The sequence below is a fragment of the Molossus molossus genome, unplaced genomic scaffold (assembly GCF_014108415.1).
Source record: "Molossus molossus isolate mMolMol1 unplaced genomic scaffold, mMolMol1.p scaffold_m16_p_4, whole genome shotgun sequence".
In the NCBI taxonomy this organism is placed as follows: Eukaryota; Metazoa; Chordata; class Mammalia; order Chiroptera; family Molossidae; genus Molossus; species Molossus molossus.
This window is the reverse complement of record NW_023425377.1, coordinates 94,465,170-94,487,684: the sequence shown is the minus strand read 5'-3', so window position 1 is coordinate 94,487,684 and position 22,515 is coordinate 94,465,170. Positions and strand designations below refer to the sequence as shown.

Sequence of the window (22,515 nt, the reverse complement as noted above, 5' to 3'; positions counted from 1 at the left end):
TAGTGTTTGATTTTGTCATTTTTATTGATAACTACTTCTGTTTTGAAACTGCTTCATCTGTTACTGAAAAACTTCCACGAGAAAAAAAACATCTTTACCTTCAAGATTTCATCCCAACTGCATTTTGATTCAACCTGTATACCCAGAGAGGTAGAAATGAGGCTAAGGAGATTGCTGGGTGGGTCCCTTAGTATCTGCTAGCCTGGTCACGGATATTTTAAAACCACAGATATTTATAAGGATTGTCCCTAATTGTGAGAAAATGGTTTCCTAATTCTTTTTTATTTTGTTGTATGAGAGTTTCTCATCAGTCCATAAATGCACAAAGCTGCTTCGGCCAACATTTTTGGTTTGCAAATTATATGCTTTTCGAGGCAAAGCATAGCAACACAAATATTTAAATTGCCCCCACGTGTTTTACAACCTCAGTGGTTGTATTTAACACAAAGCCCACAAAAGGAACATGGTCATTGATGAAAACTGGATATACCCCAAGGACTGCTGCTTATTGAAATTACAAATGGAGCAGACTGAGAAATCAAAAGTCTATCCTGAGAAAGGTGCGTAAAGAGTAAAATCCTAAGACCAGTTACAATTTTCATTTCCAAGGGCTAGAAATTAGCAAAGGGGAAAGGGACATTGTTTTTTCACTTGGGAAATTTGCTTTCTAATATTTACTTGAATATAAAACAAGTAATAACGGTTGGGTTATTTAAGAGTAATTTATATGGAGTCAAAAGTAGTTTTAAAATATTGCTGTACACTAGACTTTTTTGTTGTTTTATTTTGGTGGAGGTTTTTGTTTATATTTTCTGTTTATCAAATGCCTACCAGTTTTATTTTTAAAACAAAGAAGAATTTTATTTGATGTTCCTCATAATGTTTCCTTAAAGATCAGAATTCAATGCAAGGGCCATTTGCTATAATTACATAGTGTATATTTCAGTCAGGAAAATATGCAAGACATTTCCTGCTTTGTAGGCTGATGGGGCCATTCACTAAACCAGCTAATCTTCCTCACCAGTGATTCATCACCTTGTTTCTTTACTATTCATCTCAAACAATATTTTTTATTTATTGATTGATTGATTTTAGAGAGACAGGAAAGGAGAGGGAGAGAGAGATAGAAACATCGATGAGAGAGAACATCACTTGGCTACCTCCTGCACACCCCCCACTGGGGATCAGGCCCACAACCTGGACATGTGCCCTGACTGGGGATCAAACTGCTGACCTCTTGGTGCATGGGTTGATGCTCAACCACTGAGCCACACTGGCCAGGCTCAAATAATATTTTCAAAAGCTTCTTTAAAACCTGAGCAAATAACTGAGAATACTCCAGTACAACCACAGCAAATTTCAAGTAGTAGATCTATATTAAACAAGGTAATTTTTGACCGGTAAAGTTGAACATATTTTCAGGGTAATGCTTCCATTGCTTAGCCAGTTGCTGGTTCCTAGATTACTTATCCTTTTCTTTTTTTGTAATTGTTTTTATTATTGAGAGTATTACAGATGTCCCTCTTTTTCTCCCATTGATTCCCTCCACCCTGCTCCTGCCCCCACCCAGGACTTTACAGCACTATTGTCTATGTCCATGGGTAATGCATATATGCATATAAATTCTTTGGTTTATCTCTTCCCCCCTTCCCTCTGAGATTTGTCAGTCTGTTCTCTACTTCCATGTCTCTGGATCTATTTTATTCATCAGTTTATTTCATTCGTCATATTCCACAAATAAGTGAGATCATGTGATACTTGTCTTTCTCTGGCTTGTTTCACTTAGTATAATACTCTCTAGGTCCCTCCATTCAGTCTCATCCCTTTTTAATTGCTTGGGTGTCTGCAGTAGGAAGATTACAGCCAGGTGCCCGAGGATGGAGTTGTCCTTCTGTCAGAGTCACTTCTTCATATGTGTTTGTAGCTGAAGGCTAAATAATACACCAAAGAGCATTATTAAACTTACTTTGCTAATGAAAAATAATCACAATAGTTTTTCTCATATTTCTGATTTTCCCTTGGGACTGTGTCAGTTACTATCTATATATCTATATCTATCTATCTATCTATCTATCTATATATATATATATATATATATATATATTTGATATTAAAAACAGTAAGTAAAGCTATTCAAAATTTTGGCCAAAATTCAAGCTGCTCAGTGTATAGTCTCTATAAAATAATCATAACAGAATTTATAATTGTATCTTAACATTTTGTGATCAATTTGAGTCCCTTAGAAAATGTTCATGTATATATAATTATATATCCATGACATAAGCTTAGCTAATTGAATAGAGACTTATGAAGTATTAAATAATGATTTAATGATCAGTAACACTGAAAACCTTTTAGAAGTATATTAATGCTGACTATTTGACAAAAATAATACTTCCTGAATTAAAGCAAAAGATATAAAAGTTAATTCAACCTAATTATAAGTACTTATGAGACCATTAAGAACTCATTTCATCAATGAAAATTTTAGACAGTGTTAAAAATTCTTGCATATTTTATCATTTACCACATCACTACTAGATTTACAGAATAACAAAAATAGCTAATATTGCACATTTATCATTGTCCAGGTAATGTGCAAAGCCATTCCCAAGTATTTTCTTATTTAATATTCACAACAAACTTGTGTGGCAGAGACTATTGTTGCCATGTGTCACCCCGGGAACAAAGTATTAGAAAGATTAAGAAACTTGGCTAAAGTCACACAGACTACAAGAAGTAAAGCCTGGACCAGAAACCAGGTCTCTCCATTCTGAAGGCCATCTCATCCTCTGAATGAAGCTCTCTCTCAGCAAAATAATTCTCTATGTCCTCTACACAAAAATACAAACAAATTAAACCAAAAAAAGCATTTCGAATATATAAAATTTTTAGAGCCACTTTTACTGCGCCCTTATCAATCAATATCAATAAACATGATCTGACTGGATGAATTCACTTTCTAAAGCGGTAAGACAATAGATTACTTAACTAACAGTGAAATATTATCATTCTAACTAAATAACCAACTGAAGGAAAAGAGTTGTGTATCAGAGCATATCGGTCTACGGAAACTTGATTCAGCCATACAATACACCTCTTAGGACTCTCAGAAGAATCAGCCTGATTTTGTTCATGGCATCTAAGGAACTCTGTGACTTTTCAGAGGGAAAGAGTATTTTAAAAATTAGATACACCCGGACTTCCGGTCAAGATGGCGGCGTAGGTAAACGCGGTATTGCGTCCTCCCACAACCACATCAAAGTTACAACTAAACTACAGAACAAACATCATTCAAAACCACCTGAAATCAAGCTGAATGGAAGTCCTACAACTACGGGATTAAATCAGCAGCCACATCCAGACTGGTAGGAGGGGCGGAGGCGCGAGGCGCGAGGGGCAGAGGGGCGGAGGCGCGAGGGGCGGAGGGGCGGAGGCGGCAGCAGCAGCGCAACAGGTTGGTCCCACACCCACATGTGGCGGATAAAAATCAGGAGGCTCCCGCAGCTGGGAAGGTCCTTCCTGAGGACTGAGGGGTCCCCGTCCCACACCAGGTGCCCCGCTCAGGGTTCCAGTACCAGGAAGAGAATCCCCATAACTTCAGGCTGGAAAAACCAGCGGGAACTGAGGCTCAGGGAGGCTGAGGTGGCTGGAGCCCCAGGCAGCTCCTTAAAGGGCCCGCACACGGACTTATCGAACTCACTCCCTCTAAGCTCAGTGGGGAGGCAGTTCAAGGGGCACCAGAGACATACAGGGAAGAACTGAGCTGTTTGGCACTGGAGCGAGCGCTGGAGAGGGGGCTTCCTCGGGGACAAACGTCCTGTCAGAGGCCTTTGTTCCTTTGGTGAGCCCTTCCCAGGGGCGGAAGACAGTCGCCATATCTGGGACTCCAGCAACCTGGCTCACACTGCTGGCCCCACCCTGGTGACTTCCTGAGGCCCCACCCCACCCAACTTTCAAGCCCACCCAAGCTGTTGCCACTTGCTTAACCATAGGATTGGCTGGTCTTGGATCCTGCTTCAGGTTTTTCCTAAATTCTTTCAAACAAGCAGCATTGGGTCTCAGCGAGCCCCATACCTCTCATTAAGTAATACACAGAAACAAACACAGGGAGGCAGCCAAAATGAGGAGACAAAGAAACAGGTCCCAAATGAAAGAACAAAACAAAACCCCAATAAAAGAACTAAGCGAAATGGAGATAAGCAACCTAACAGATACTGAGTTCAAAATACTGCTTATAAGGATGCTCAATGAACTTAGTGAGAACCTCAGTGAACTTAGGGAGGGCCTCAAGAGCATAAAAAAGGACCAGTTAGAAATCATGGATACACAGTTAGAATTGAAGGAGGCATTAACTGAAATAAAGAATAATTTACACAGCTTCAATAATAGAGTACGTAAATCCAAGGAGCAAACCATTGATTTGGAATATAAGGAAGCAAAAAATGCCCAATCAGAACAGCAAAAAGAAAAAAGAATCCAAAAAAATGAGGATAGTGTAAGGAGCCTCTGGGACAACTTCAAGCGTGCCAACATTCGCATCTGGGGGGTGCCAGAAGGAGAAGAGAGAAAACAAGAAACATAAAACCTGTTTGAAACAATAATGGCAGAAAACTTTCCTAACTTGGTGAAGGAAACAGACATACAAGTCCAGGAAGCACAGAGAGTCCCAAACAAGATACCCCAAGAGGCACACACCAAGACACATCATCATCAAAATGCAAAAGGTTCAAGACAAAGAGAGAATCTTAAAAGCAGCAAGAGAAAGGCAGTTGGTTACCTACAAGGGAGTTCCCATTAGGCTGTCAGCTGATTTCTCAAAAGAAACTTTGCAGGCCAGAAGGCAGTGGCAAGAAATATTCAGAGTGATGAAAAGCAAGAACCTACAACCAAAATTACTCTATCCTGCAAAGCTGTCATTTAGAATCGATGGACATATAAAAACTTTCCCAGACAAGAAAAAGTTAAAGGAGTTCATCACTACCAAACCATTATTATATGAAATGATGAAGGGTATTTTTGAAGAAAAAGATAAAATGTATGAACAAACAAAATGGCAATGAATACATATCTATCAACAATGGAATCTACAAACAAAATGAACAGGAAGAACAGAAACATTCTCATAGATACAGAGAACATTTTGTTGGTTGCCAGTTGGGAGCGGGGTTGGAGGAATGGGTGAAAAAGGTGAAGGGATTAAGAAGCACAAATTCATTGCTAGACTGACAAACCTCAAAGGAAAAGGGGTTGGGGGGTGGGAAGAAATAAACCAAAGAAGTTATATGCATAACCAATGGACACAGACAATAGTGTGGGAAAAGGTGGGAGGGGGGCGGGAGTGGGGAGGAGGGGGTCAATGGGGGAAAAATGTGGAACACCTGTAATACATTTTACATCCAACAATAAAGATTTGGAAAAAAAAAAAAAAAAATTAGATACGCCCTGGCTGGTTTTGCTCAGCGGTTAGAGCATCAGCCTGTAGTCCGGAGAGACCTGGGTTCAGTTCCCGCTAAGGGCATAAATGTCTTCTAGTGATGAAAAAAAAATTATAGATACTTTGTTATAGATTATGTGTTGTAAGCAACCTGATGAAGCTGGGTTGATTTTGGAATTAGAAGGATTTCTTGACTTCTGAATAGACCATGCAGCTGAAGAAGAAATTGCACGTATTACACATAAAAAGAGTAACCTATTTAAATGTATGTAAGTTGTGTTTCTTACAGAGGACATGAAGGTTTCCTAATTTGTTACTTCTTTGTTATTTAATTATTTTATGGGAAAACCTTAAGGAGTCTTGGAAAAGATAAAGCTCTGGCTTTCAAAGAAACCACTTCCGTCTCCCACGGATCGGAAGAAGTTTGACCATGACTTTGCCATCTCCACTTCCTTCCATGGGGTACATAACATTGTCCGGAACCGGAGCAGGATTCGCAAGGTGATCTGGCTGGCAGTGGTCCTGGGCTCCGTCTCCCTGGTGGTCTGGCAGATCTATTGTCGCTTGGTCAACTACTTTACGTGGCCGACCACAACATCTGTGGAGGTTCAGTATGTGGAAAAGATCGAGTTCCCGGCTGTGACGTTTTGTAATTTGAACAGGTAAAAAAATTACTCTTATAATAATAATAAGTCTCTGTGTCTTTGGTAGTCTAACCTTTCTTGAATGACAGAAATCATGTTTTATTATGCATTATTTAACATGTGGAAAACCATCTGTGTTCTTAAGCTGTACTGAAACACACACATTTAGGCAGCAGAAAAGCTTATGGATTTATTCTTTTACCTCTTTTTCTTTCTTCCTTTCTACCTTCTGTAATTATATGTTAGGTATTGCACCAAAACTTGTCGTCAAATAGACGTAAAAGTCTTGATACTTGCACTTTCAAGTTAAAAAGGGAGAAACAAACACCACAATAAAATACGTATGGTGATTATACAATCCATGAACGGTACGTGCCAGGATTCTGAGAGCACAGCAGGTGACATTTCCGTCTGGGGTCATGGACGTCTGAATGCTAAAGGAGAACCAGGCAGTTTCTAGGTGGAGATGAGGAAGAGCTTGAAGAGAATTACTGTGCAGAAGTTTGGACATATGAAATGTTCTGATGTGTGCATGGTCAAGTACAGGTCCAACCTCCCGGATGTGCACTCAGTGCAGTCAGATGAGGCCCTAACACTTGATTTAATACCTCATTAAGCCCTGGACCGCAGCTTCCTGACTGTACCCAGTCTGCTGTGGAAAGGGCATCCTTCCCCCCAGAGGCCTTCCCGATTGGCTGTGGTCAGGCCTGCAAGATCACATATAAGATTCTCACCTGGCAAGGGGGTGTGAAGGTGGGTAAGGGTTGGGATTCCTTAAGATCCACCATGTACTAGATCAGCTATTTGACCAAGGACAAATCACTTAACCTTCTTAGCTTCAATTTTTGTATGTATAAAATGATATAATCTTATCTATTTCCTATGTTTGCTGTTACATTAGATGAGGTAACACATATATCAGTTTATCTCCTTCCTGAAGCATTTTTTGGACAGGCATTCAATCTATAGTAGACATGATAGCATGTTTTACAAGAATTCAAGAAATGTATCAAGGTTCCAAAAAGTACAAATCACCCCCTCCAAAAGATTTCCAATTCTATTGCCCCATACTATGTTAATTGTGTTGTAAGGACTTGAATAGACATTTCTTCGAAGAAGACACACAGATGCCAACAGATAGGTAAAAGGTGTTCATCGGGGAAATGCAAATCAAAACCACCATTACATATAACTTTACATTTATTAAGATGGTTATTATCAACAAACCAAATGATAGCAAGTGCTGGCAAAGCTGTGAAGAAATTGGAACCCTTGTACAGAGTTGGTGGAAATGCAAAATTGTGCCTCCTCCATGGTAAATAGTATAGAGTTCCTCAAAAAATTAAAAGTAGAACTACCATATGATTCAGCAACGCCGCTTCCAAGTGTTTATTCAAAAGCATCAAGGATTATCTGAATCAAGATCTCAAAGATGTATTAGCACTTCTATGTTTATTGCAGCTCTATTCATAGTAGCCAAGATGTAAAAACAGCATAAATGTCCATTGACAAACACATGGATAAAGAAAATGTCTTTTATGCATACAATGAAATATTATTCCACCTCCAAAAAGGAGATTCTGCACCATGCCACACTAGGGATAAACCATAAGGACATTATGTTCAGTGAAATAAGCCAATCACAGAAGCACAAAGACTGCATGTTTCCCCTTATATGAAGTTTCTAAAATCGCCAGATTTATAAAATGCAAGAGAAATGATGGTTTCTAGAGCTGGGGAAGGGGGAGATAAAAATGAAGAGTTTCTAATCAATAGGCATAAAGTTTCATTTAAGTAGTATGAACAAGTTATGAAGATCTACTGTACAGCATTCTATGTAGTTAACAATACCGTACTGTACACTTTAACTAGGAGTAGATCTCATATTAATGTTATCATCACATAAAATAAAAAAATTTTAAAGGTAGCAGGAAGAAAACCAGAATCATTATATCTACTACAATAATTAGAATGTAATAAAATGTATATCAATATATTAAAAAAACAAACATTAAAAGTATATGGAAATTTTCCTAAGGCCATATAGCAAATGAAGAAATATTTATTCAAGATAATCTACTAAATCTCAGTAAAAATAGCAAGAGTTTTTAGAACTTGAGCCACAAACCACTCCCTCCCTCCCCCTTTCTCTCTGCGTGATAGAAGCTAATTCTAGATGGGTTTGGCCAAGACAGGGCTCCTTCTCCTCCCAGGTTTTAGTTAAGTGTTACAGCTTTCCCGAGACCTAGATGATGCAGACTACAAGATGCAGGACACCCAGGTTTTCATCCAGTCCAGCTCTATGCTGCAAGGGCTAAATTCCAGATGAGTATAGTTAAGAGGCTGGGGTGTCCTTTCTCCATGTGACTCCCAGTTAAAGCTCTACCCCAGGCTTATTAAGCTGTGATACTCAATCACCCTCACTCCAGCTGCTCTTAGAGTAGCGGTTCCATATTGAGAGAGACAAGGTCAGGAGGCTAGAAGTCACTGCTATCCAGTACCCTCCTTATAAAGACTTTGCCTGGTCGAAGAGGCAGGCCCAAAGAACAAAGAACTCTGAAAGTCTCCCTAACGGAACTCTGCTTTTAACAGTGTGGCGAAGTTCAAGTCTAAAGCAAGTTTCAGAAACAAAATAGATTTTGGTGGTAAGCAATTAAGAAGAAGCTACCAGGTCCATGACAGCAGCGAGCTAAATGATAGGCCAGCTACTTTTCTAGTAAGAATCCAGGAGATAGACACATAAGAAGAGTCCTCCTGGGGTCAGAATTACTTTCTACTGACCTCTAAATTAATTCCTTAGGCAACCAAATTTAATTGGATCAGACTGTGGAGTAATTTATACCTTAGTGTATTATTAAAAACAATAGAACTTAAGAAAATAAAAAGACAAGCCACAGAACTGGAAAAATATTTGCAAAAGACATATCTGATACAGGACTGTTATCCAAAATATACAAAGAACTGGTAAAACTTAAAAATAAAAAAATAAACAACTCGGTTTAAAAAGGGCCAAAGACCTTAACAGATACTTCCCCAAAGAAAATATACAAATGGCCAATAAGTATATGAAAAGATACTCCAAGTCTTATGTTATCAGGGAACTGCAAATTAATACACAATGAGATATCAATGCACATCTATTTAGGATGACCAAATTACTGAGATGGAAAATTCACTAGAATCATTAGAGAGGTTCCACAACATATTTGAGCTGGCCAAACAAAAAAATCTATAAGCTTGAAGATAGACTGATAGAGTATGTGATCTGAAGAACAGAGAGAAACACTAATAAATGAAAATGAACAGAGTCTCAGAAAAATGTGGGACAGTATTAAATATAACAACATATGCAAAATGGAAGTACAGAAGGAGAAGCAGGTGAAGGAGTAGAAAAAATATTTTTACAACATTGAGCCCCACACTCCCCAAATTTGCAGAAAAGCATTAATCCACACATCTAAAAAGTTCAATAAACTTCAAGTAATATAAATATGAAGAGATTAAAAGCCAGGCACATCACTGGGAAATTTTAAAAGCCAAAGAAAAAGGATATTCAATATTCTAGATCTATAATTGTAGAATAGGCAAATTCTTAACCATAAGAGAATTATTGTTCCTTAGGTGACAAAGTACTAAAAATTCATTAGTACTGCAGGGATAAGAGATACTCTTAATTCCCAAAGTCTAATTTTACAGGTAGATTCTTTGGATATCAATCCATGAGTATTTTATACAACATTGTTAGGCAAATTAATGACAGATCAGGGAAAGAACTCAAGCTGCCTACTCTCTGGTTCCCAAAGCAACTGATCTTCAAATTTGGGGGCTCACATGCCATATAAAGGAACTTTGAAAAACTATGTATTCCACTTGCATATTTGAAATTGACATCTAAATCTTTAACCACTACTTTAAATAAGTTTCTGTCTTATTTTTAGGATATCAAAAATATTGTAAATTTTGTGACATAAAATAGGATAAGGATTAACTGTAAGAAGAATAAATGTTTCATATGACTCATAAAAATTTAACTACTAAATGAAGTACATTGATATAATTATGTATATTTTTATCTGTTGACTTCAATTAAATATCTCAATAAACTGGAAGACTCACAGACTAACCAAGCTACATTTAAAATAACAAATTTCGTTGTCCTGCTTCAGCCTTTCTCAATTTACAGGGTCCCAGTAAAGGCCCAAGTACCCAGAGTCTAACATTAAGTTTTACCTGAACCAGAAATATGTACACGACATGCTAAGACAAAGTTGAAGGAACCTTGATTAATCCTTGGAACCTTGATTAGTTCTTAGAATTAATTCTCAAGTAAGTAACTCCTTCACTTCTCTGCATAGTCTTCTTGAAAAGAATCCAGTGTACACTGCATGAAGCAGTCAATATTGACTCGGCCTGTGTGGAATTCCAAAATCACAGGGCTTTGCAACAGATCCTTTCAAAGTTAGAAAGCCGAAGTAGGTGAAAGACCCATCGCTCAATTTAGGGCTAACTGTTCTTCACCCCAAAATCCATTCCAAATGTAAACTGTTAACTCCTCAAAAGATCACTAGAAATTGCTTTGGTAAAGCAAGGTTGTTAGATACACTGTAGTTAGGTAGACTACCGCTACAAGAGAGTCTTGAGAGTGTCTCTGAAGAAAGGCAAAGTCAGAGGAGAATGTGTGTAAGGGTCTAGAACCTGGGTTGTGGTTTTAAGACAGGCCTTGGAAAACTCAAAGCTGTTTAAGTAAGGTGTTATATTAGAGACTGCTCGTGAAAGCAGTTTCTTATCTCAAAAAGACTAGGTGATATTTGTTTGGGTTTTCTCCAGGAGCCACGTTCTATGCAAGCCACATGACCCCCTACACTTGTCAAGAGTGAATCACACATTTCATTCCATGCTTTCTAGCAGTCAATTTGAAGACAGTTGGTTCAGTTTAAAGACTGATAGTACCAAAATACGATTCACATTTTGAAAGGAATGTAAGGTATGAAAATAAAGAACTATACATAATACACGGCAGAAATTGCTCAGCAAAATAAAGAGAATCCCAAATTACTTATAGTCCTGAGAGCAAACAGATTACTTTTGCTTTGATTGCCAGGAAAACACTTTGCAATAATGAAGCATTTATTTAATGAATACTTACCTAACATTCACTACATTTCAGGCATTCTTCTCAATGGTTTAGGAAAGATAATTTTTTTTTTGGTGGTGGTACGTGCCCCTAGCAGGAACTGAACCCGGGACTCTCTGGTCCACAGGCCGATGCTCACCCTCTGAGCCAAACTGGCCAGGGCAGGAAAGATAATTTAATCATAAAAATAAATTTCTGAGGTAGGTGATATTAACATGTACCAGCTTTAGAAGTGAGAAAACTGAGTCACAGGGAGGTGAAATCAGCTAAATCATACCATTAAGGGGCTGTAACAATCATAGTCCATGACAGAAACAGGACTAGTGTGAGTGACATAAAATAAGGGAGGTATCATAGGGATGAAACCTCACTGAACCAGAGGGGCTGGGCCTGGAGTCAGCAAGGTCAGCAGCCAGAAACAAAAATAAATATGGAGTAAAAGACATGACTACAAGCTGGAGATACGTGTCTCTCTTTTTTACTACCACCCATCCTGATGGTAACCTGCAAGATATGTGGGCACATTCTCCAGGTTGCACTCTCACTGGCTCAGGATTTGAACAAGCTAAAGGATGAGATGGGACAAGAGTTGGAGAAAATGTCATCCTGGCTATTGTCCCATACCACAAGTTGAGTCGGGCAATGAGCCCAACGAGAGTGAGTGACCATAGCTTCTGCCCAATAATGAACTCCAGGTTGTAACCAGATACATACAAGGAAGGGGATGTTGAAAACTACAGTTTCACCCAGCTGGTGTGGCTCAGTGGTTGAGCATCGACCCATGCACCAAGAGGTGGCCAGTTCAATTCCCAGTCAAGTCACATGCCAAGGTTGTAAACCCAATCCCCAGTATGGGGCATGAAGGAGGCGGCCAATCAATGTTCTCTCTGATCAAAGTTTCTATGTTTCTTTCCCTCTCTCTTCCTCTCTCTCCAAATCAATAAAGAAAAGAAAAAAAAAATTTAAATATAAGAAAACTACAGTTCCAGCAAAGACATGGAAACAGTACAAAGCAACCACAATAGCAAAGATATCAGGCTCCACAGTCTATCTTCCTACACATTGCTGCCTCTCCTTTTATGTTGGATCTTGAAGATCCATCAGGATGTATACATATCAAAGTCTGGAAGATAAATTAAACTATGTACAAAGACAAGGTCAATTGCAGCCTCTGACAAAGACCTTTTAGGAGTCTAATTTTGCTTGCATGTATTGTGAATGAGAGAAAATGTAGGAGAGAAGCTGGAGAAGATGATAGAGGATGGTCTAGATGTTTGGTCTCTGTCCTCTAGAGAATAACAACTTTTTATTATTCTAAATATTGCCTTTATCCCACTGATAGGTTCCAAATGGACGCCGTAGCCAAATTTGGTGTTATTTTTTTCTTATGGAATATTGTATCCAAAGTCCTCCATCACCAGGAAATTAGTGCCAATTCCACTGGTTTTAAAGAGGCTATTGATTTTCTTGCAAGTCAACAAAACTTCAGCATTACAGAATTTGTCAAGAAATATGGTTTTTATCTCAACAATACCACTTTGTTGGAATGTGACTTTTTTGGAAAGCCGTGTGGTTCACAGGTAATGATTTGTTCCTTTGAATAGCATCAATATCATAAGCTATTTTATCAGACTGTTTCACATTGAAATAACATTTATTCCCAGGGACAATCTAAATTTGCTTAAAGATTATATTTCAATAGTTCATCCTTATGATATCAGGGTGTATGGATACATAAGAGACATTTTTCTTTTACAAGTAATTAGGTAAGAAAAGGTAAAAAAACAGAAATCTTTGGTTATTTTTCTTACAGGATAGTCATTCCAAAAGAAACACAGATTTAACACTGGAGGATATTTTAATTTTTCCCATTCATCAGTGAACAGTATTTTCTAAGATAGCATTCTTATTATCATTAAGCAACCAATATTCTGTTTTTATGTTTGTGTTATTATATTAGAGGTTATAGAAAATGAGAAAGCCCCAGCATTTGACTATAAAATATATATATATTTCTCTAATCACTTACAAAATCTTGTTTTTGTTTATATAATTAATTTACATGTGAGAAAAAAATTGGCATATCTGGAATCTGTCAGCAAAAGGACATACAGGCAATTTGGCTCATCATTTCCTGTATCAGCAATTCTGTAGCAAGTGTCGTTAGGTGATTCACAAATTCATGGTTCTGGAACACAATTCCGAACTTTTCTGGCAGCTTCTTTAGCCCACAGTAACGGAAAAGTGCCTGAGAGACAACTGACAGAGATGAAGCCCTGCTCTAAACTCTTAGAGAAGAAGCTCTTCTGTGTTGCTTTTGATTTACAAATATATTTAAATTTATCACCAAGGCATTTTGTATTAGACATGACTTTTTCAGGTACAAATGACAGGAACCCAACTCTGGTAAATTGAAGAAAAAGAGGAAAGAATGAGTTAAATTAATGGAAGCTCTAAGAGTGGAACTGGCTTCAGAAAGGCTCAGGCAACAGACTCTGAGACGATCAGTAACATTGTTTCCATTTCCATCTCATGACTCCTGTTGGCTCCTTTCAGCAGGAGTCCTCCTCCCACAGAGAACTCTGGCCTCTCCTTATCCTAGTTACCTATGTTACCCACTCTTGCAATCCCTTGTTAATCCCTTGGAAGACTCTAATTACCGCCACTTGGGACACATCAATTCCTAAACCAATCTCTGACAAGAGGCAGTGGGGTATTAAGGCTGGTCCAGCTTGTCACGTGTGCATCTCGTAGGGAGGGTGGTTGAAGGACGAGGGTCAAACGGGCGAGTGTGATGGCTGCCCCACTGTGACCAGGCACTGTGGGGGCGGGGTGGCTCGTTAGAGAGGATGCCGAGGGAGTTCTCCATAGGTAAAATATAGGTAAGTTTCCGTGAGTCCTTAGTCAGTATAAATCAAATAACTTTTCAAATGTTTTTAAATTATGCTAAATTATATACAAAAATGTCTCAATCACCTACAAATGAATAAGTGCATATTACAAAAAATGAAAACATCATTAGACTGTCTATTCTTTCTGATATTTCTGCATTTAGACATCTGTGATTTAAGAAAAAAAAGCTATAGCAATTTAGACTTTAGAAACGACAAAAATACCTGTGTTTTATTTCATTCATTTACATATTGAAGGATTTTGTACATGTCTTCACTGAATATGGAAATTGTTTTACTTTTAATCATGGTGAAAATTTCGAAGCAAAGAAAAAAGTGAGTGTCTCTGGACGAGGCTTAAGCTTGCTCTTCAATGTCAACCAGGTATTGCATTTTTCTAAACCTTCCCAGAGCTTAAGACAAGTAATAGTAAACATGGGTTTTTAAAGATTTGATCATTGTGGAATATAATGAACATAACAGTCTGAGGAATGGGGTAGTCCCAGAGACATGGAAGTGGGGTACAGACTGACAATCCCCAGAAGAGGGGGTGGTAGGAGAGAGATAAACCACAGAACTTATATGCATGTATGCATGAACAATGCACATAGACAACAAAGCTGGGGACAGGGCAGGAGGGGAGAGGGATGGGGATCAGTGGGGGGGAGAAGAAACAACTGTAACAAAAATAAATAAATAAATTAATTAATTAATTAAAATAAATAAATAAAGATAAAGATTTGATCAAAATATGTTGCCCTGTCAAATTGTTCCTACAAGTTGGATATTATTTTGTTCTTTGTTAACCTCCCATAGAGTCCTATGGATACAACTATTGACTTAGAGATTAAAAGACAAAATTTAGAGGCGTAACCTGGACATTTTTAGTAATATCACTGACTACCATCACTATAACTCCAGGAAATTATTCGGTCACAAAATAGAAAACCAAACATTTCTAACTCAAAATGAATAGTTAATTTAGACGATGCTATGCATTTAAAAACATAAATTTTAGATTTCTATGTAAATAAGGCAATGTGTTTTAGAAAGAAACCATACATAGATATTTCACAAACCATTGAATGGATGGTCTGCAAAGGTGATGAAAAAAATAATTTCTATATAAAGAATATTGTATAACCGTGAGTGGTATGACTCAGTTGGTTGGGTGTCATCCCATGCCCCAGGAGGTTTCCAGTACAATTTCCAGTCAGGGCAGGTGCCCAAGTTTCTAGCTCAATCCCTGGGAGGGGGCATGCAGGAGGCAGCTGGTCAATGTTGTGCTCTCACATCAATGTTTCTCTCTCTCTCTCTCCCTTTCTTTCTCTCTAAAATTCAATAAACTATTTTAAACTTTTTGGGAAAAAAAAGAATATTGCATAGGTGGATTTTGCCTTAGCCTAGTTTCTATAAATGTGTAAATTATCTAAAAAGTTCTGAGTATTTAAGTTTTAGATGTGCAAACACCTTAGAAATAAGGTGGTGGTGTTACCTTCCAGAGTACCTGATAGAGCTCTCGCCCAAGGTTAAGTCCACACCTTCTGTCTTGCACAACTAATTTAATATTGAACACTTAGAGGTGTTTGACTCTATTGTTGTGGTTTTAGAAGTGAACATGCTATGCCCTGGCTGGTTTGGCTCAGCGGTTAGAGTGTCGGCCTGCGGTCCAGAGAGGCCCGGGTTCGGTTCCCGCTAAGGGCACGTACCTCCGTTGCAGTTTGTCCTTGGCCCTGGTTGGTTGTGCGGGTGGCAGCCACTCGATGTGTCCCTTTCACATCGACGTTTCTCTTTCTCTCTCTTCCTCTCTCTCCCTCCCACTCTGTCTGAACAAAAAATGGAAAAATGTCCTTGGGTGAGGAAAAAAAAAGAAGTGAACATGCTAAAATGCTGAGAAAAACACACAATTAATGACAAAGCTGAGAAATAACGTAGTCTCCCCCAAATCCCCTCAAATTACCCACCTCCCGATCAAAGTAAATAGCCCATTGGCTATTTTCAAAGAGTTTTTCTTCAAGTATGTTTCAAACTTCCTCTGTCCCATTCAAGGCACTTATTTTTACGTTTAAACACAGCACTGTACAGAGCAATGCATGAACCATGCTTGTATGCTTATTGGATCAATATTTTCGAGGCAGTCAAATATAAGCCATATGGCTTTTTCACATATAATATAAATTTTACAAGCTAGAATTTCCTAAATACTTTAGAATGAAATTAAAAACTGAAAATCCAATAAAACATTCCTTAAGTAAATGGTGCTGAAATATTTTTCCATATGAGCCAGTTAAGTGTCTCATGCAGTGTCATAACAGGTGACAGAAACAGGCTTCTGAGTTACAAGTGGAATATTAAGCACGTTTATTAAATGTAATTCCAAAATGCAGTACACTGTTCATAAGAAGAATCGCAATATTCCCAAGTCCGGTCCTTCTCTTTATAGCCTGAAATTCCAACTAATAGCCCAGTCCCCAGAGGCATAGTCTTAAATTTCTTCATCTGACATAAGATTGATAAAAGAAAATCACTGTGGTTAGAGAAATAGTATGTCTTCACTCTTGTGGGAAAATAAATTTGAATTTTAAATAAGACCAGAGATTTTTATTATGCAGAGAAGAATGCCAAATAATTTTCTAAAATAAATGAAGCAAAGAGAACAGCCGAGGGGAAAGCAACTAGGTGAAGAGAGAACCAGAAATTAGATGATTAAAATGTGGCCTTCATCTTAGGTGAAAATGATCCACGCACAACTGTCCAAGTCTTGAAATGTCATTCACCCTTAAAAAGTATGTGTGTCTTAGGGGTTTAATTTTCACAGCTTGTCTATAAAAAGAGTGATAAGAAATATTTGATTTTAAATCAAATGCTATCATGTTATAAAACTAAATCTGTAGAATTGATATCGATTTGTAATTTCGGGGCGGGGTGTATTTTTGTTTCAGGAGAAATTCACTGATGACCCCACTCTTGGTTTTGTTGATGCCGGGATCATTTTTGTCATTCATTCACCAAAGAAGGTGCCACAGTTTGATGGTCTAGGTTTGTCATCACCCGTGGGAATGCATGCACGGGTTACCATCCGCCAAGTGAAGGTAAATATTGGCAAAATGAATAGTTTGAGGGAATCGGCGAGGTGGTAGGGTATTAAGTGCATATATGTATAAATGACACTTCTCACTAGAAACTCCTTTCTTCCACGCCTTTAGAACACCCCTGGAAACCCCAGTTTCATTTCAGATACTTTCCTTGTATACACACATTTAGTAAACACAGTGAATTCATACAATATAAGTGAAAGCTAGGAGGCTAGCAAATCCAAGGTAACTTTAAATCTCCGTAGAGATGGAAAGGCTCAGTGAGGATGAGGAAATGAATACCTGACTTGCTGAACTGTGTGTTTTCTCAATGAGATGTTCTGTGAAGGAGAACAGTAAGTGGGAAAACCACAAATGTTAAAGTCAGACATGTCTGCCAGGTCTCTGATTGCCAGCCACTTGCTTTGGAACTTCTTTAATTAACTCCCTGAATTTCTCTCTCCTCTCCTCACTGGGGGTGTGTATGGGAGGGGCTAGGAGTAACATTTCCTTTTTGCGGTTGTTATCAAATTTAAGTGAAATCACATAAAGTAAGCACTTACCATATTTCCTAGTACATGATAGGTGCTCAATAAAGGACTTTTTGGGTGCGAATTTGGTTGTCGTTTTGTAGGTAAGCTGATCGATATGCTAACATATCATTTCCATAAATGATAATATTTTTATATGAATCAACATTTAGAGCAATCCGTCTGTCTGATTTTATCAATTCACTACGGGTACAGAACATTTGGGATATACATAAAAGACCACTGTTATTCTTACCTTCAGAGATTTTCAGGTTAGTAGAGTAGGCGAAATAGGCTAATGTAGTCAACCAAAAAAAAAAATCAGAAAGTTCTAAGGGAAAGCTGAAAATGCATATCAGCCTCTCTTCTTGGGGTTTAAAGCAGTGGATTGGCTCAGAAAAATCTGAATCACGTGTTTATTTTATCTTAAGACAGTTCATCAAGAATACCCTTGGGGAGAATGCAACCCTAGCATCAAGCTGCAGAAGTTTAGTACCTACAGCACTTCTGGTTGCCTGAAAGAGTGCAAAGCACGGCACATAGAGAAGCAGTGTGGGTGTTTACCTTTCCTTCTTCCTGGTAAGTGGAGAACAGCAGCTTTTCCCTTCCTTTATTTACTTAATTGGAAACATGAGAAACAACATATTATAAAATTGCTTTCCATCCGCTAGGGCCCCCCACACACACACACCACACTACACTACCTCCCACACAGATATACTAATGCTACCTCTGTTCTCATAACTGATCTCTGACAAACTATTTCCTGGGAGTTTTGAGAATCATCACTTCCCTCCTTCTGGAATTCTGACTATTGTCCTCTGACCCCTCCAAAAACTGGTCTGTAAAAGTGCTACCTCTGGCTCTGATTTATCACTCTTAATTATCTTTTCAAAGTTACTGGAGAAAAGTCTGAATTGATAGATGAAAATAATGCTTATAATTTTAAAATGTATTACTTCTTACAAACTGAATAACTCGTATGAACCAGAAACTAGACAAGGTGAAATATAAAACACAAAGCATGAATCTGCACAAACTTTAGGATATTCCAAGTGCTTTCAGGATAATGTTTCTATTTGGTTTGATCTTCACGTATGCCTCTGCGTCTACATATAGATGAGGAAAAGTAGAGATTTGTGGACACTAAATGAAATAGCCAAAGCACTTTCACTGCAATTTGTTGAGGAGTCCTCGGAATCCGCTTTTCAGATGTGGGTTGTTTCCTCATTTTATTGTTCTGTGTAATGGGAGAAACATCGCTGCAAGAGGTAAGGCACTTGACGAGTAACTTTTACTTCACGTTGGAGGTGGTTTAAAAAAAATTCTTTCAGTTCCTTCACAAAGAGAACTTCCTAATAGCTAGCCCAGATCTTATCCACAAATTGCAAGGGTCCAGTCTCTTTTGGTTATTTTCAGGACTACTGACTAAACATTGAGGTTAATCCCAGAAATCACATGGGTTATAGCAATAGGCAAATAGTACAAACAGTACTAAGGTGCAAAGATTAAGGTTTCAGAATCAGCCTGAAATCACATCCAGCTCTGCTACACACTGATTTAACAATGTGTCTCAAGGTCCACAGCAGGTGCTTAACAAGTATTGGTACTTACCTGTCCTATCCTGCTGCCTGAAAGGCAGTCCACCAGCTGTGTGAAGTGTGTGTGTGAGTATTGGTTTGATATCACACACACACACACACACACACACACACACACACACACACACCCCAATGGATAGAGAGAGCAGGATAGAAGGTGAAGAGAATGAGCTATGACCCCTCCCCCAAAGGCCAGGGCAGGCCAATTCTGAACCTTAGTTTCTTCATGGAAACTGGTAAAATGATGATTCCCACATCACAGGCTAAGAGTTGGAGCAAATGAGCTGATAAATGTGAAAGCAGTTTTCAACTTCAAAGCCTCTTTAAAAAAAAAAAAATTTCAAAGCCTCCAACATTTTAAAATTATCATTAACTTAAATAATTTTAGAATGATATAGAGTGATGGAAAGAAACAAAAACGTTATTCTTCTTCCCAATGTATATTTTCATAGACTAACTAGTAGCATGTTTTCTTACTCTTTTGCAAAAGAAGAAATGTACAGATGGGTAGATTGGTGGATGATGGGTAGATTGGTGAGTGGATGGATGAAAGAAAGGTATTTTTCCATTATGTTGTTTACTTCATGAAATGTAAAGTCTCTATATTTATACCTATTCTTTTTAAGGAAATGGGATAGAGTGTGACCTACAAAAGTTTTACAATTGTGTTTCTCCTACACTTGGTAAGTGGCTTAATATATTATTTTATTTTCAATGACTTACATGAAAGCTGCTCATAGTAACACAACACATTAAATTATACTATGAATAGTCCATAGATAAAACAAAAGAAGGACTAACTAGGGATTTTTTAATGTTCTTAAAATTAAGAATATTAGTAGCTTAACGGACATAGTAAAATAAAACAAAAAAACCCTCTGATTTCAAGACATACCTAAATGAAAGATGCATGACAAAGTAACAGTAGGAGAATTCTGGTTTTTATTCCCAAGTTTGCACATTTTTAAAAATTTTATACTTCTGTATAATCAAAATAATTTTGTTTTTTTCCTCATTCCATAAATAAAGCATGCTTGTTGTGACTAGATCAAACATTACAGAACAGAAAAAAATCATGTCAAAATTAGTAGAAGTTACTTCACTCTGAAAATTATTGTCCCTATTTAGATGACCATCCTTTTATTTATTAATTTCATTATACATACATTATATATAAATGCATATATAAAATTTTATATAAATGTAATCACAACCATGCATGTGATATTTATAGATGGATAACTTCTCATTAAACAGCAAACATTTTTGCTTACATATTTCTTACCTTAACCCCTAACCAATGTTAGCATTCTAGTATATTCCACCATCATTTTCTCTACATATACAGATTCATATTAATGTCTATAAGTCGTGGATCATTTTATTAAAATGAAATCACATTATATACTCTTCTACTAACTTGGTTTTCTAATCCATTGTGGAAATATATCCAGGACAACAGGAATAGATTTAACATGTTCTTTTTGATGGTTGTAAAATATTTTATGGAATGGGTATGCGTAGAAGCAATCTTAGATATATATTTTTTAATTACCTTAAAAGCTGAATATGCAGAAGTCATATTATTGACCACTGAAGTCAAGTGGCCTAATTTCTTGTAATTTCCTACTCCTGATGAAGGCTGGAGGGACAGCTTGGGGCAACAAATCATGCATGCAGTTCTGTGGGGTAATGAGTTGTAGGAGTGTTGTGGGATAATAAGATCCGAAGAGTGTGTGTGTGTGTGTATGCGCGTGCACGTGTGTGTGTACGTGTGTGTTATTGCATGTATTTGTGTAAGTATAGAGAAAAGGTGGTGGTTATTACTAATAGTCTTAAAAAACTAGAAGATGCCCATGAAGTCATACCCTGAAGGAGTATCAAAGTTAGAATCAGGAAAACAAGCCAAAAGTTGATCATTACTCAAGGGGTCTTGGTGAACAAAACATTCATAAGAAAATGAGTTTCAATAATAAAACCACAGAAAAAACAATAACCAGAATATCTACCAAGACTAAGAAGCAGTGAAACTAGGCACTGGGAGGTTGTCCAAAAGAAAACTGAAGACAGATACCGCTCCCTGTAAGGGCTTGTCCAGTACACATTTCCATGTATAGGTCAGTTGCTCTCCAGGGGTGAAGAGAGGACAGAGGACAGAGAACCTCAGCGGCTGACTTAGAAGTCACTGGGGCCCACAGAAATAAGTCTCAATGCCCGGCAGTATATTTCACACCATAAAAAGTTGAGATAATCCCAAACACAACTTTAGTTTTAACCTGAGATACTGGTTTTTAGGATTATGATGGAAAGTTCCTCTAAAAGTGACAGAAGGTCACACCAACAACTTTCTTTTTATCTCCTGTCCAAATGTCTAATATTTTATGAAAATAAGCTCAGAGACATTCTGGAAAGAGTTTATTTTTTTTCTAACAAATATCTGAATCTTGTGATTCAGTTCACCCAAGGAGAACAGCTCCTATGTTTTATGTTTTGTCTCCTTTGCTGTATCAATGCTGAAAAATAAAATATAAGTACCTTTTGTTAAGAAACTAGTGATACAACTTGTTAACCACTTTTTTTTTTTTTTAATCCTCACCCGAGGACATTTTTTTTGTTCAGATAGAGCGGGAGGGAGAGAGAGGAAGAAAGAGAGAGAGAAACATCGATGTGAAGGGACACATCGAGTGGCTGCCACCCGCACGACCAACCAGGGCCGGGGACAAACTGCAACCGAGGTACGTGCCCTTAGCAGGAACCGAACCCGGGTCTCTCTGTACCGCAGGCCGATGCTCCAACCGCTGAACCAAACCGGCCAGGGCTTGTTAACCACTTTTTTTAGCATTAAAAATAAAATGATAAAAAATGTTCAAGCTCTGCCTTCCCCACTGCGAAATAATCCTCTTCCTGAACGTACTGTCTGGATTTTCATTTCAGACCACATCGAAGTTAAGGGATTGTGTACAATGGGAACACATAATTCTAGCTGCCCTGTTCCTTGTGAAGAAACAGAATACCCTGCTACTATTTCTTATTCTACTTTTCCAAGTCAAAAAGCTTTGAAACTCCTTTCCAAAAAGTTGAATCAAAGCCAGCAATACATCAGGTAATATTTTCAGTCTTGTAAATTATTTGTTATTAACATGAATAGTTTCTTTACTCAAAACTTTCAAAGATTCAGGAAATAAAATTCGGATCAATCAGAGG

General features: G+C 37.8%; 1 protein-coding gene across 1 annotated transcript in view; it reads left to right on the top strand.

The window, feature by feature from the left end:
• The first annotated feature begins 475 nt into the window (after positions 1-475).
• Positions 476-22,515, top strand: part of ASIC5 (acid sensing ion channel subunit family member 5) — a 30,629-nt gene continuing 8,589 nt past the window's right edge. Inside the window, exons 1-8 of the mRNA XM_036241818.1 lie at positions 476-560; positions 5,793-6,099; positions 12,558-12,795; positions 14,365-14,490; positions 17,049-17,198; positions 18,142-18,289; positions 19,938-19,994; positions 22,246-22,414. Coding sequence (XP_036097711.1) covers positions 521-560; positions 5,793-6,099; positions 12,558-12,795; positions 14,365-14,490; positions 17,049-17,198; positions 18,142-18,289; positions 19,938-19,994; positions 22,246-22,414 — 1,235 coding nt within the window. The 5' untranslated portion in view covers positions 476-520. The remainder of the gene's footprint in view (positions 561-5,792; positions 6,100-12,557; positions 12,796-14,364; positions 14,491-17,048; positions 17,199-18,141; positions 18,290-19,937; positions 19,995-22,245; positions 22,415-22,515) is intronic.